At 35.9% G+C, this 14950-nt stretch overlaps 1 protein-coding gene across 17 annotated transcripts in view; it reads right to left on the minus strand.

The window, feature by feature from the left end:
• SPIRE1 (spire type actin nucleation factor 1) overlaps positions 1-14950 on the minus strand; it is a 362107-nt gene that overhangs the window by 34595 nt on the left and 312562 nt on the right. For 13 of the 17 annotated variants that reach the window (XM_077136029.1, XM_077136030.1, XM_077136026.1 and 10 more), the window contains 2 exons: positions 11265-11394; positions 310-485 (listed from right to left, as the gene is read on the minus strand). In XM_077136029.1, coding sequence (XP_076992144.1) covers positions 310-485; positions 11265-11394 — 306 coding nt within the window. The remainder of the gene's footprint in view (positions 1-309; positions 486-11264; positions 11395-14950) is intronic. The other 4 variants (XM_077136025.1, XM_077136034.1, XM_077136027.1 and 1 more) reach the window with 1 other exon arrangement.

The following is a 14950-nucleotide window of genomic DNA, read 5'->3' on the forward strand; positions in this document are numbered from 1 at the left end:
TATATGGGGTTGTTTTGCAGTTTTTTTCCCTTCCCAAAACAAAAGGGAAAATATTTAAAGTAACATTAGTTTGAAAATGGCTTACTAATTCTAATCCCACTATAATTTAAAACCATGTATGTATTTCAGAATTAATTCTATACACTCTATTGGATACTACATCAACTGTTACAAAATAACAGTAAGTAATCCACTGTTCCCTTTCCTGGTAACCCAGTGAATTTAACCCACACTCTACTGAAACGGAGAAGGAAGAGATGAAGACACCACAGCTGCAGGCTGAGGCTCCCAGGACTGTGGGGGTCTTACCTCTGAGTCAGAGCTGTCCAGCTCGGCCAGCGTCGGGGCTTTGAGGAGTTTCTTTCGCTGTACAGGAACCTGCTGCGGAGCCCTCACCTCACTGTCTTTTGCTTGTAATGCTAAACCTCCATTCACCGCAGATGGTTCCACCACACTCTTTGGAGACTCAGGGGTAGTTACATCTGCTAAAAGAGAGGTAAATGCTTACCTTTCTTTGAACCAAGAAAGGCAATCAGTGGACCAAATGTACTTTTCATACATTTCTGGAAGAACACACCAGGTAACAGCATTTCCCTGTAACTCAAATATAAGACAGAGGTTTCTTACAGGGAAATTATATAAATTATTTTTTTGTTAGATATTAACTGTCAGATTCAATTAAAGGGTATCTTTAAATTAATAATTATATATTCACATTTGTAAAGTAGAATTCAAAGCTGGGAGAGATCCCACAGATAAAACTGACTCCAACTTCTTCATTTTCCAGATGAAGAAACTGGGGTCCAGAGAGGCTAGGGTTACTTTATAGCTTCTGAAGAGTTTGTGATGGATGGATGAAAGAGCAGATAAAAAGCCTTACTAGGCACATGACTGTAAGATTTGAAAGCAGTTTGACTTAAAAATGAAAATACATAATTCATTCATATAAACAAATTTAATGTGACCACAAATACTTTGGGATCCATTCATTCCCTCTGATCAATCTGATTTACCTTATTGAGAGCTCACATTTGGAGAGGAAAGCAATAAGAAGGAGTTTAATACAGCAAGGTGCAGGCTGGTTAGACAGCAGGCAGTCTAACTCTGAGCCTCCTCATTTGTAAAGTGGTGATAATAACAGACATGGGCTTGTGGAGGGACTGAATGAGTTAATAATTGCATGTAAAATGCTTCCTCAATGCTGGGCCGTGTACAGGCAGTACACAGTAAATGTCTACAATCATTAACACAGATTTTATCTCCATTTGCAAGTAAGTGAACTAAGTAAGTAAGGCTCAGAAGGACTAGCCAAGGTCATACAGCTGGTGTGCGGCAAGGCTGATATTTGAATCTTTGCTAATATTGATTCTAACACCCTTCTCTTTCACACTATTACTCTGTTATCTCCCAATGAAGTAGAATTAATTTCTTCAATATTTTAAATGAAAAATTAAACATTGCCTAAATTTAATAACATACTACTAAACCAAGAATGAAAAAGAGCAGTGACTGCATAATTTAATTTACAGACCAGCACATGGAATGATCTGTAACTCTACTGTGCTTGGTGGTAAAGGGTATGCTAAGCAATGACATGAAGAAGAGAAAGCATTGTAACTCTAATAGCTTTTTTTGTTTCAACAAATCTATATATGCTTGAAGTAAAAGAGGTGAATTTCTAGGAAACATTCATATAAGTGTGTTGTATGTAATACAGCCTTCCTTGACATATTTTGTTGCAAATGGTATTATGAGTTAATGTTTTACAGATAATTTATGTTTATTTTTAGAGATCAAGAAGTTTAGAGAGCATGCCTATACAAATATGAAGAAAAGAAGGGAAGAGAGCAGAGTGGAGGGGAGGGGAGGGAGAAAAGGGAAGAAAAGAAAAAGAAAAGAGAGGAAAGAAGAAAGGAGGAAGACAGATAGACCTGCCCATCAGTCATTTATCACTTTAGGTAAAATTTTTTAGTAGATAACTTGACAAAGCATGCATTTATTTTATTACCTACCCAGGTTTTAGGTAGTTTGAGCAAGCAAAAAATTGGGGGTGGGGAGAGCAGAGTGTTGAAGGGGGAAAAAGGGCAAAACCATCAAGTTTTTACTCAACTTCTAAAGGTTAGATCCTTTCATGAGGAGACGTAGGGAACGGTAGGCTGCTACATTTAGGAGAATAGTTGAAAAGTTTTCCAATAAGTAAAAGAGGAAAGGATTGTGCTAAGTGATTCTTATTCAAGAAAAAAGGAAATAAATGTTTAAATTAGGTCTTGAAGTGTATTTTTAAAAACTGAATAATGTAGTGTATCTTATGTTTCTTGCCGGACTGTTCCTATTGTTATAGTAGTTAATCTGAGAGAAAGCATGCATTCGTTTACCTACTCAGCCATCACCCACATTCCAGCTGAGGGTCCCACCATTCACCTGGGGGCAGCTCATCCCCCAGATCACAGACGCAGGGGTGAGAAGAACACAATGCACTTCCCAAGGCTGACCTCACATTTTCAACCTGCCAAGTCATTTTCCCTAAGAGTGGTGCTGTGTTCACACCACTGGTTGTGCACGGAGGAACATAAAACAGTTTCAACAGTCATTTTAAAGTACTTCAGAAAAAAAATATGACTACTAAATCAGACGCATGGTTTTATGGATATTATTGCTTAAGAAAATTAAAAAGTCATTTATGGTAGATTTATGGTAGATAAAATAATTAAATAGATAACAGTTCAAGTGGCAAAAATCATGAAGGTGACTGCACTGAAGTTGAGGAAATGTTGCTACCTGACAGCATCGTGCACTTGCTTCACCTTCAATACAGGACGTGAGAGACTGCCCAGCAGCCCTCCAATGGCCTAAAAACAGTGCTGTGAGACGGGCAACGTCACCGGCGCTTACGAAACTGCTGAAATAAGTCCCCAGTACTAAATGCAAAGCTTTGAGATAAATGGAATCGACAAAATGCAGGTTATGTAGCAGTCAGATTTCAGGATGGCATCCACATGGGAGCCTAAATACCATGTGTGATTCTACTTCATCATGAATATTTTTAAAAGATCCAGCTGAACATATTTTTAAGAGATATATTTTAATAATGTGACTACTTATATTTTTCTGTTCAAATGGCTAAGTGCTCATTATTAGTTCAAGGAATCAATTAAGAAAAATCAAATTCTTGGATTAAACTTTGTGTTTCTTCTATATAAGACCATATATCTTGAGAAAAAACAGGTGCTACGTATAAGTAAGCATAATATTTTAGATGCTAGATAAGCCTTAGAAGTTATATACTTTAGGCTCAGAATATAAAATATATACCTGTGATAATAAGTACTTTAATACTTTTATCAATTTTAAGTATGCCCAGCTGCTGCCTTATTTAGTTGGAGGAAATATGACTGGCTATAGATTATATATTTAATATATGCATAGGAAAAATAAATTATACTTACGTTATATTAAGGTTGAATTTACTGTTAAGGTTTTCCACTATGAATTGCTATTTTTAAGACATACCTAAGCAATAGAATATATTTCATTATATATTATTCTGCTCTTAAATTTAGAGGTACCATCTATGTCACATGTTTGAGTGTTTACTCCTTTGTTTTCCTACTTAGAGAAGAAATGTATTGCAATCTGCATTTACATCAGAACAATGGATCAATCTCTTCCATTTTTGTTTTGGGCAATTTTAACTGATTAGCCAAAATGCAATAATAAAAACCACTAAAGATGAGAAACTGAAAATGAAGCAGTTGGACATCATGATGCACACTAAGGTACAAACTAAATTAGAGCAAATGATAAGCAGTGAAACCAAATAAAAATTATCTTACTCTTTTTCACCAAAGAGTTTAAGTATCAAGGGCTCCCCCGCCTCCAGCAACAATGACCCCTAAAACATGTGTGTGAGCAGACACGCAGTCTGGCTCAGCCTGACCCCTAACACATGTGTGTGAGCAGACCTGCAGTCCGGCTCAGCCTGACCCCTAACACATGTGTGTGAACAGACCTGCAGTCCGGCTCAGCCTGCAGCTCATTCATCCTGGCCAGTACTTTATGTTCAAAGAGCAGTTGACAGAAACAACTTCAGTAGTTATTTAGAAGAGACAAACTGTTTCTCATGGATATTGCCAATTTTTATTGTGTATATGTTCCAAAATATTCAGTCAATTTTCCAGACCAATTTTTTTACAGGTCACTCTGCATAAGGCAAATGGATGATAAAATAAAAATTATCAAATGGATAAAGAAAATAGAAAAAGTTCTTCAGTGGTCAGTACAAACTATTAATTGAAGATTGTGAAATATTTATCTGGTTTTCTCGAAAACAAAAAATATTAGTCATGTCTGAGACATTCAAGAATAAACAAAAATTTAAAAATAGTTGGGAACAAGTTTAGCAGTGTTGAAAGATACTCAGTAAGTATTAGTATATAGAATATGATTCCAGAACTCTCTGGCTCTAAAAATATAAGCTTGCATGTACAGTATGCTAATAATTTGCATCTTAAGAAGTATGTCATGGCATAAAAACAAAAAACAAAATTCTGGAAAAAAACATCAGTAACATCTTATCTCATTTTGAAATCTAAGCAGTAGCTTCTAAAATTAAAAATTTTAATTTGCAAAATATTTTATTGAGATTAAGTTGGCTTTGAAAATTTGCTTATAGTTTAAAAACTCCATTAACATAAAAAGGACTTGGCGTAACAGATCAAAGTTAGTCATTAATAGCTACTTGTTTCACTATTAATCCCTCTATTTAGCAGAGGGATCTAAACTTATACTACAAATTTGGGGCACACAATCATATATTATAACCAAAGCCATTATGATGCTCTTATATTTTTATGCTCCTCAGCTAGCATTCAGCCTCCTGGCCAGGCTCCCTCCCACAGGAGGGCAGTAGTAAAAAGGGCAGCTACTGCCCATCAGCTCAGCACCATGGTCATTTCTGGTTTAGCTCTTGAGATCTGTCCAAGATAGCACCATCCTGAGATTGCGTCTGAAGCAGTTTACAGTTTGACTGTAACATTTGTATAACTAAACGCTTTAGACAAGAGAAAGCATCAAACCTCGTTTCTTAAAAGTTTTTTCTCCTCTCTTAGGGCATAGTTCTGTTTGAGAATTCCACATCACGGTCCAGGCGGACACTGGTCGAGGCCGACGACGTAAGGGATAGCAGCCAGAGGCACAAGCCAGCACAGGGCCACGGTTCTCCCACGACCTTACTTGAAAGGCAACAGATTTACTGTAGTTTTTGTTTTTTCCTAAAGTATACTGCTTTCAAGTAAGCAGAATGCTTTATTTTACTGACCATAGCTTGGAAGAAACCTTTCAATTTTCTCTTTTGACATGCTTGAACAGGCAGATGAATGAAATGCATTTCACAGAAACCACAAAACTCACATCAGGTGTGAAAGTGCCTTTTTTTTTTTTTTTTTTTTTACCTGACAAGTCAAAACTGTAAGACATGCTAAGTGGCCGCATTGCTGAAAAAAGAAAACAAACAACAAAAAGAAAAGAATTCAACTGTTAGGATTATACAGGGAAGACGAAAGTTGAGTGGGGGTGTTAAAGAAGACCCTTAGTGATATATTTCAGATTCTTTGACAGAGGCTGGTGAATAAAAATCTGAAATACAATAAAACCATGCATTAGTCCTATTTTCACTTATATCACTAAGACTTGAAATGGCTTAAGAACAAAAGGAAAAATAAAAACTTTCTAAAGATCATTCTAAAAACAAAAGCACGATAACAATACAAACATTTTAAAGAATCAGAACCAGAGTTTTGACTTAAATATAAAACAGATCAAAAGAAAAAAATAGCCATGTTTTAAAATATGATTTCATGGATCATAAAAAATCTTTAACATTTTAGAATAAATCTGTTCTTCAACAGTTCATTTTCTCGGTGAAAATCTGGATCTCCGCATCAAGGTGAAGTGTTTTCTAAAAACTTTCATTCAGAAACTAACAGCACCACAGTGTATCAGTCAAGAATCTCTTCAAGGCTTCTCTTAACCTGCAGTGAAGAGTGAGGCCTCAGGAGCGAGACAGCCCAAGTGAGACTCAGCTCGGCCATCGACCAGCAGGTGATCCTTGGCAAGTTATTTAACCTTTTTGTGCCTCACTTGCTTTGTCAGCAAAATGGGAATAGTGGCACCTATCTCAGAGGATTATTACGAAGATTAAATGACCTCACATAAAAAGGTGTTTAGAGCTGTGCTTGGCACATAGTAAAAACTCAATAATTATTATTAAAGAATAAAATTATTACTTCTTTCCTTTTAAAATCATGCGTTTCTATTCCCTTTGAATAAGTTATTGCATTTATTGAAAACATTGACTTGTACACTTTAAATGGGTGAATTTTATAGTATATACATTATACCTCAATAAAGCTTTTAAAAATTATTACAAAGTTTTGGTGAACTTGGGTATACATGAAAGTACTATCTATTTTCACCACTGCCCAAAATTCTTACAAGTATTGCAATCATAATGCACCAAAGAAAGAACATCTTTTCTGTGATCTAGGCTCAGCTTTCCCAGCATTGTTTAGAACCTACCATATCAAACATTGAAGCACTGCACTTCAGATATCCAACTGGTCCTTCCCCTTTCCTCCACCCTAACCTGTAATCTTCTTTCTCCATTCTAGAAACTGCATCCACCAGTACTTCCAAGGTTCTCCAAAAGTGCTGAGACTAAAGCAATATCTCTCTGAATAGCTTCATCATATTCTTTTTGCTAAATCCTTTTCATATTAGATGGGACAAGATGATTTGAGATGTCAATTATTAGTCTGTATGCGCTTTTTGGTACCCCATTTCACAAAGTACTTAGTGTTGGTTTCTTATGTCAGGAAACTTTGTCGACACCTAAAGACAACTTTTGACATCTGGAAGCCTGGAGTCCTAACTGGAGTTTAGGACAAGCACCTTTGTGGTCAGAGGAGGGCATCCTTCAAGTCTACAGCAGAGATGAAAGTACAGGCTTATCAGGCAGAATGCCTCCTACGCAACGTTTTCCAGTAGACTGCCTCTGAGTTTCAATACCCAAATTTAATAGAATGTAACTATCTTCCAGTATGTTTTTTAGCAGGTTGTTTTAAAAGGAACTATTTATATTTATAACCCAAAATCTCAGTATAACATTCTTTTAAAATGATGTGAAGGGAAAGTATTGAGTTACAACTCAAATACAACTTAGCAGTTTGTCAGCATCACCTGCGGACATTTGGAAAGCATATGCATCAACAAGGGGGTGCACATCTTGGATGGGGCAAATAAAGCAACCACTTGTTAGCTATAATTATTCTTTGATGATCAGGAAATAGTATTTTCACTCTAATATATAAATAAGGATATAACTTTTAAATAAGCATTTCTCTGTGTTTTAATTATCTCAGGAAATTGGTTAGGGATTTTGTGCTGTTAAGTATCACACATTATAATATTTTCAATTTAATGGAAAATAGGCTCCTGCTTAGAATTTGTGGGCATATTATTGACCTTTTCAGGAGAGGACTACACTTAGGTTGGGCCAGAACCTTGTGGATTTGGCTAGATCTCCAGAAAAGAAACAGCGAGGCACAGAATCAAAGAACCAGACACGAAGCGACCCAGCCCAGGTGCTCTTGAGCACCCACAAAGGACAGAGGCCTCTGTAATGACTGAAATGGAATTTCAAAAAAACCCACAGCCCAGTAGTATAAGGGCATTTATTTGATTTAAAGAGATATGATATTTCTTACACACCCAGATTTGTGGAATAAAATTCCTACCTGTTACACATGTAGATTTCTCACACTAGTTTAAGACTTGATAGCATATATTATCCTCATCTTAGTAAAAGAGTCTACTTTTATCAGGCTACCTGGAATAATCTTCCATTTATCATTCAAAGAACTCTGCACTTCTACACTGAAATATTATATATTCTAGATTTTTCCTAATCATGTGCAGCAAATAAAATGTTACCTATTCTCTAAGCATTCTCCAATTCTCTCTAATATCTTCTTATTCTGTTCTTCTCTGGCACATGAATTTATCTTTTGAAATAAGACTGTTCACTTCATAAGAAGAGGATGCTGTTATTTCACGTAAGATGAGGTTCATGTCTTTCACAAACTCTATATATCTCACAAAGAGGACAACTGAGAATCATAAAAACTAAGATGCTTAGGAAAAAAAGCGATAAAGGATATGAACAAAGATTGAGACACAAGGAAAGTTCTTTCAGATTTAACAGGAAAAAAAGAGGGTATCTCTAAAAGAGGGTATCTGTAGAGAAATAGGTTAAAAAAAGAAAGAAAGAAAACAACAAAAAAATCCAACAAAAAACAGTTTAGTCATTTGTTTGACTAACACGTCCATATAAATCATGTTTCCAGCCACGTTTAATGGTGTAGGAAAACGTTCATGTTATACAACAATGTCGGATGAAGAAAGCTGAATACTTCAGTAAGGTACAAGAAGATTAACTGGATGCCTCTGGCTGTTGAAATTATGGATAATGTTTTCTTCTTTAAAAATTTACATATTTTCCTCTTTTCTACAATGGGTTTCCACTTGCTCTCATATAGAGAAGAAAGCTATAACAATATTTAGGAAAAGCCTTCTTCAAGTTACTTCTGCCAACCTTATCTTAACCAAACTCCCCAAAGCCAAATTTAATAGAACTAATGTAGATATGTAGAAAAAAAGGAGTCTTGATTTTTTACTGTCCAAATGAAAGTTCAAGATCAGTCTGAAATCCAAAGTTAGATAAAAAGACTCTCACAAAACAGTCACTTTCTGTCAGAACGCAGTTCTGGTGCCTGTGAAACACCAAATCCTAAGAAAACAGTAAGATAAACTGAAAATAAAATTGACATTTCATTATCCTAAAGTAGGTTTCCCACTAGTTAGTATCTAAATATAACTTTCAAAAATGAAACTGAAGAATATGTATGTGAAAAAGTTTAGTATGACACTAACTGCATGTGAGACGTATACCTTTGATTGTTTAAACAGATTACCTATCTCTTTTTTAGACCACCTTAGATGGCTTCACTTAAAGATTCTAATTGGTTCTTGTGAACTTTCATTTACTTTCTTGCAACATTAGCAAGCACAGCACTTGAGTTACCCTTCTGTAAGCATTTTGTGGATGGGGACAAGATCTTATTCATCTCTTTATCCCAAGCTGCAGGCACAGTATTTATTTACATAGTCAAGGTTCAAAAACCTTGGAAAAACAGATGAACTTCATGTCAAATATCATCCTGATCACCCAAGGACATTATGTCTGTTTTGTTCCTTTATATATTCTACTGGTACTTCCACTGAAGTTTGTAATCCCTAGGCCTAATTACTTTTTACCCCTAAAAATCATTAAATTTAGTGTTGTCATAGTTAGGAATGTGCTTTCTTTTACAATTTTGTTGAAATCATATTACTCTCATTAGTCTTTCTCAAGGCATAGTAAAAACAATTTTTTTAAACCAAGTCTCAAGCTACAATTCCTTTTTTTTCCACAGCGGCTCTTAGGTGCCTATGGCTACGGAACCTTTAGGACTCTGAGGAAAATTATGGACCCTCTCTCCAGACAAATGCACATCATATACTTTGTGAAATATGGGCAAGTTTTTTATTTTTCAGGGGATTCACAGACCCCCTTCAGGGTCATTCAAGGACTCTCAAGATAAGAACCCTTAGTTTACATGGTTTATACGTTTGGGCTCATTATTATAAAAATGCTCATATGGATTCATTTACTTAGCATACTTTAAAATTTTGAAGAGTCAGTCTTCTGCCTTAAGAATTGATACAACCTTTATTCGCCCTGTAGGTCTGTAATTGGAAGGGATACTGAATGATTTCAACAAGTATGGGAGTACTTCTTATAGCTTGGTCCTTGTCCTGGGGACTGGGGACACAATGGTGAACAGACAGATATCGTCCCTGCCACGTCAGAGTTCATAGTAACAGAAGGGCCAGAGAGTTAAACAAAGAACAGCAATGTGAGGTGGCCAAAGAGCTAAAGACTGGAAGCAGGGAAAGCAGATAGAGGGCTGATACAATAAACTAGACGAGACGATGGTGACCTGTATAGGGCAGTGGCAGGTGAGTGAAAAGCATGGAAAACTAGAAAGATCCTGAGAAACAAATGACGAGTGCCTGGCCCTGAGGTAGAAGTGAAAGATGGTGCTGAGCTTTCTGCCTTGGACATGCTTTGGGGGAAAGCAGCTGAGTGCACGGTGCCCACAATGAGCTCCACCTGACTGTAGTGTGAGGGGTTCCATCTAGCAGACACCTGGACGGACGGGCCTGACTTACTCAGAGACAGCTGGACTGTACACTGGGAGCTAGAAAACGGACAGAAACAAAAACCACGAGTGCTGTGGTTGCTCACGGAGAAGTGACCCTAGGATAGAAATTGAAGAATCAGTAAGAACATGAAGGAAGCAGAGAAAGAAGTTAGAGGAGAAAATCAAGAGAGTGTGGTATCACACAACTGTTTCCTTGCCTATTTAGGGGCTACTATATCTGTTTTCCTAAAGAAGTTTCTCTGAATTTTAGGACATTGGTATAATCTTATGAATTAAGAGGATAGCCATGTAAACAATATTTACAAACATTTTGTAGTATAGTCTCTATAGATAAAAATCAATGTGTGATTATAGTACATAGTAAAAAACATTTAATAAATACAAAGGAGATTTGGAAATAAGTTTAGTGATATTAGATAACTGATGCATTTATCACATAATAAAACTTTAAACCTATGACAGAAACTTGAAGTAAAACTATATATCTATATCTACATTTCTAAAACACAATACTATATCTTTGCATGTGTGTTATAATTTATAAGGTACTTTCACCATGATTCTAGCCAATTTTACACAAAAGCCATAATGTGGTAAGGTAAGAATTATTAACCCTTTTTGCCGATGGAGAAATCAATGCTCAGGATGGTCAGGAGACTGTCCTAAAACCACATCTGAGAAACTGGCAGTGCTCTTTGTACCATGCCATGGTCCTCTTATGTAGTTCAACGTCATATAGGGAAAAAATGTCCTATTCTGAGAATTTTAAGTACAAAATTCAAGGAAATGTGAGGGTGAGCATGTGTGAGAGAGGGAGAAAGAGAAAAATAAACGACAAATAAGAACTCCCTAGAATATATCTATACAAAGGACTAGCTATGGAAAGACAGTTTTCAAGGGGGTGGGGTGACTCTCGGCAGAAACGCTCGGCTGTGGACTCACCTAATCTGCTCCGTCTAAGCTCTTCTGGTGAGACAGGTCGCAGTTTTCTTTCTGCTTTGATTTCCTCTAATATTCTTTCATGGAGACTCCGTGGCCGTGGTGGGGTTGGTTTCAGTTTTCTGGCTGAGGCCTTAAGAAAAAAAGTAGTGGCTAGAAACCTGAGTAGTTGTCCTTGAAATTTTTTTACTGAGGTCCATTCATACAGCACAGCATTATGAAATTATATTTAGTAACTGAAACATTACTTAATAACACAGCTAAAAGACTGTTTTTCAAGTTATCAAATACCAACATTCTTAAAGCAATAGGGAGATACTGTATTACATAGTGGTTTTGTCATATGTGCTCAACTAATTTTAAGCAGTCAATCTGCTAAAGTTATAATTGTGTTTCCTATATGCTAGCATGATTGGCAATTAATTGACATGTAAGTCATCTTATCTATTACTATTGCTGGTTTTTTTGCTTTTTTTTTTAGAGAAGTTGAAGATTTAGAGAAAAATCACGCAGAAAATAAAGTGCTCCTGTAAACTACTCACACACAGTTTTCCCCATCATTTAACATTTTGCATTAGTGTGCACACTGTTACAAGTGAAAAAATAATATAATTATACTATTAATTATAGTCCATAGTTAACAGGGTTCACTCTCATGTTGTTCAGACTTGTGGTATTTTAAAAAAATTTTAATCTAATAACATATATAGAGATTAAAATTTCCTCTTTTAATCACAACTATGTAATTCAGTGGTGTTAATCACATTCACAAAGCTATGCTACCATCATTATCATCCATTACCAAAACTTTTCCATCACCTCAAAGAGAAACTCTGTACTAATTAAGAATTAACTTTCCATTTCCTACCTGAACACCAGCCCCTGGTAACCTGTATTCTAGTTTCTGACTATGAATTTGATTATTCTAATAATTTCACATCAGTGAGATCACATAATATGTCCTTTTGTATCTCGTTTATTTCCCTCAACATGCCACCTTCAATGTTCACTCATGTTATCACATGTATCAGAGCTTCATTCCTTTTCATGGCTGAATAATATCCTACTGTGTGTCCATACCACCTTTTATTCGCCCATTCACTGGTGAATGGACATTTGAGTTGCTTCCATCTTTTGGCAACTGCGAATAATGCTGCTATGAACGTCAACGAGCAAATACATGGTCAAATCCCTGCCCTCAATTGTTTTCGGTATGTATCTACAAGTGGGGTTGCAGGGTCATACGGTATTTCAGTACTTAACTTTCCGAGGAACTGCCAAACTGTCTTCCACAGTGGTTGCACCACTTTACATTCCCACCAGCAAGGAATGAGTGTTCCTGTTTCTCAACATCCTCTCAATGTTTGTAATTTTCTGTTTTCTGAATAGTAGACATTTTAGTGGGATTGAAACAGTTTGGTTCACATTTGCCTAATGGTTAATTGCGTTGAGCATCTTTTCATGTGTTTTTTTGTTATTTGTTTATCTTTTGGAAAATGTCTATTCAAGTCTTTATCCATTTAAAAATTGTGTTGTCTTTTTGTTGCTGAGTTGAAGGATTTATTTACATATTCTAGATATTAAACCCTTCCTGGATATATAGTTTCCAAATATTTTCTTCCATTGTGTAGGTGGTCATTTTACTTTCAGGATAAAGTCCTTTGAGTTCCAAAAATTTTAAATTTTAATGAGGTCCCATTTATCTAGTATTTCTCATACTGATTGTACTTTGGGTGTGAAGTCCTGAATATGCCTCCCTATGTTGTCTTCTAGGAATTTGGTAGTTCTAGCTCTTATAATTGATTTCTGAATTATTTTGAGTTGATTTTTGCATAAGGTGTGAGACAGGGGTCTATCTTCATTCTTTTGTCTATGGACATCCAATTTTCCCAGCATCATTTGTTGAAGACACTATTCCTTCCTAGTTGAGTCGTCTTTGGCCCCTTGTCAAAAATTAGCTGACCATAAACATAAGGATTGATTTCTGAGTCTTCAATTTGATTCCACTGATCTACATGCCTGTCCTTGTCCTAGTTCCACGCTGTTTTGATTACTGTGGCTTTGTAATAAGTTTTAAAATCAAGTAGTGTGAGTAATCCAATTTTGTTCATGTTCAGGACAGCTTTAGCTATTCAGGGCTCTTTACTGTTCCATACACATTGATGACTGGTTTTCGCATTTCTGCAAGAAGGCTGTTGTAATTTTTTTTTTTTTAATATTTTTATTGACAAATCTTCATACACATACAATCCATACATGGTGTAAAATCACTGGCTCACAATATCATCTCATAGTTGTGTACTCATCATCATGATCATTTACAGAACATTTGCATCACTCCAGAAAAAGAAATAAAAAGAAAAAAGGAAAAACACATATCGCTCCCTCTCACTGACCACTAATATTTCAAACTACCCAATTTCTTACCTTTATCCCACCCCCAATACTTATTTATTTTTCAAATCCTTATTTTTTTATTAATTAAAGAAAAAAAATTAACACAACATTTAGAAATCATTCCATTCTATATATGCAATCAGTAATTCTTAACATCATCACATAGATGCATGATCATCATTTCTTAGTACATTTGCATCGATTTAGGAAAAGAACTAGCAAAATAACAGAAAAAGATACAGAATGTTAATATAGAGAAAAAAATAAAAACAATAATAATATAAAAAAAGAAAACATAAGACACAAACAAACAAAAACTATAGCTCAGATGCAGCTTCATTCAGTGTTTTAACATAATTACATTACAATTAGGTATTATTGTGCTGTCCATTTTTGAGTTTTTGTATCTAGTCCTGTTGCACAGTCTGTATCCCTTCAGCTCCAGTTACCCATTATCTTACCCTGTTTCTAACTCCTGCTGGTCTCTGTTACCAATGACATATTCCAAGTTTATTCTCGAATGTCGGTTCACATCAGTGGGACCATACAGTATTTGTCCTTTAGTTTTTGGCTAGACTCACTCAGTATAATGTTCTCTAGGTCCATCCATGTTATTACATGCTTCCTAAGTTTATTCTGTCTTAAAGCTGCATAATATTCCATCGAATGTATATACCACAGTTTGTTTAGCCACTCGTCTGTTGATGGACATTTTGGCTGTTTCCATCTCTTCACAATTGTAAATAATGCTGCTATAAACATTGGTGTGCAAATGTCCGTTTGTGTCTTTGCCCTTAAGTCCTTTGAGTAGATACCTAGCAATGGTATTGCTGGGTCGTATGGCAATTCTATATTCAGTTTTTTGAGGAACCGCCAAACTGCCATCCACAGTGGTTGCACCATTTGACATTCCCACCAACAGTGGATAAGTGTGCCTCTTTCTCCGCATCCTCTCCAGCACTTGTCATTTTCTGTTTTGTTGATAATGGCCATTCTGGTGGGTGTGAGATGGTATCTCATTGTGGTTTTGATTTGCATTTCTCTAATGGCCAGGGACACTGAGCATCTCTTCATGTGCCTTTTGGCCATTTGTATTTCCTCTTTTGAGAGGTGTCTGTTCAAGTCTTTTTCCCATTTTGTAATTGGGTTGGCTGTCTTTTTGTTGTTGAGTTGAACAATTTCTTTATAAATTCTGGATACTAGACCTTTATCTGATATGTCGTTTCCAAATATTGTCTCCCATTGTGTAGGCTGTCTTTCTACTTTCTTGATGAAGTTCTTTGATGCACAAA

This window comes from Tamandua tetradactyla, chromosome 18 (assembly GCF_023851605.1).
Source record: "Tamandua tetradactyla isolate mTamTet1 chromosome 18, mTamTet1.pri, whole genome shotgun sequence".
Classification (NCBI taxonomy): Eukaryota; Metazoa; Chordata; class Mammalia; order Pilosa; family Myrmecophagidae; genus Tamandua; species Tamandua tetradactyla.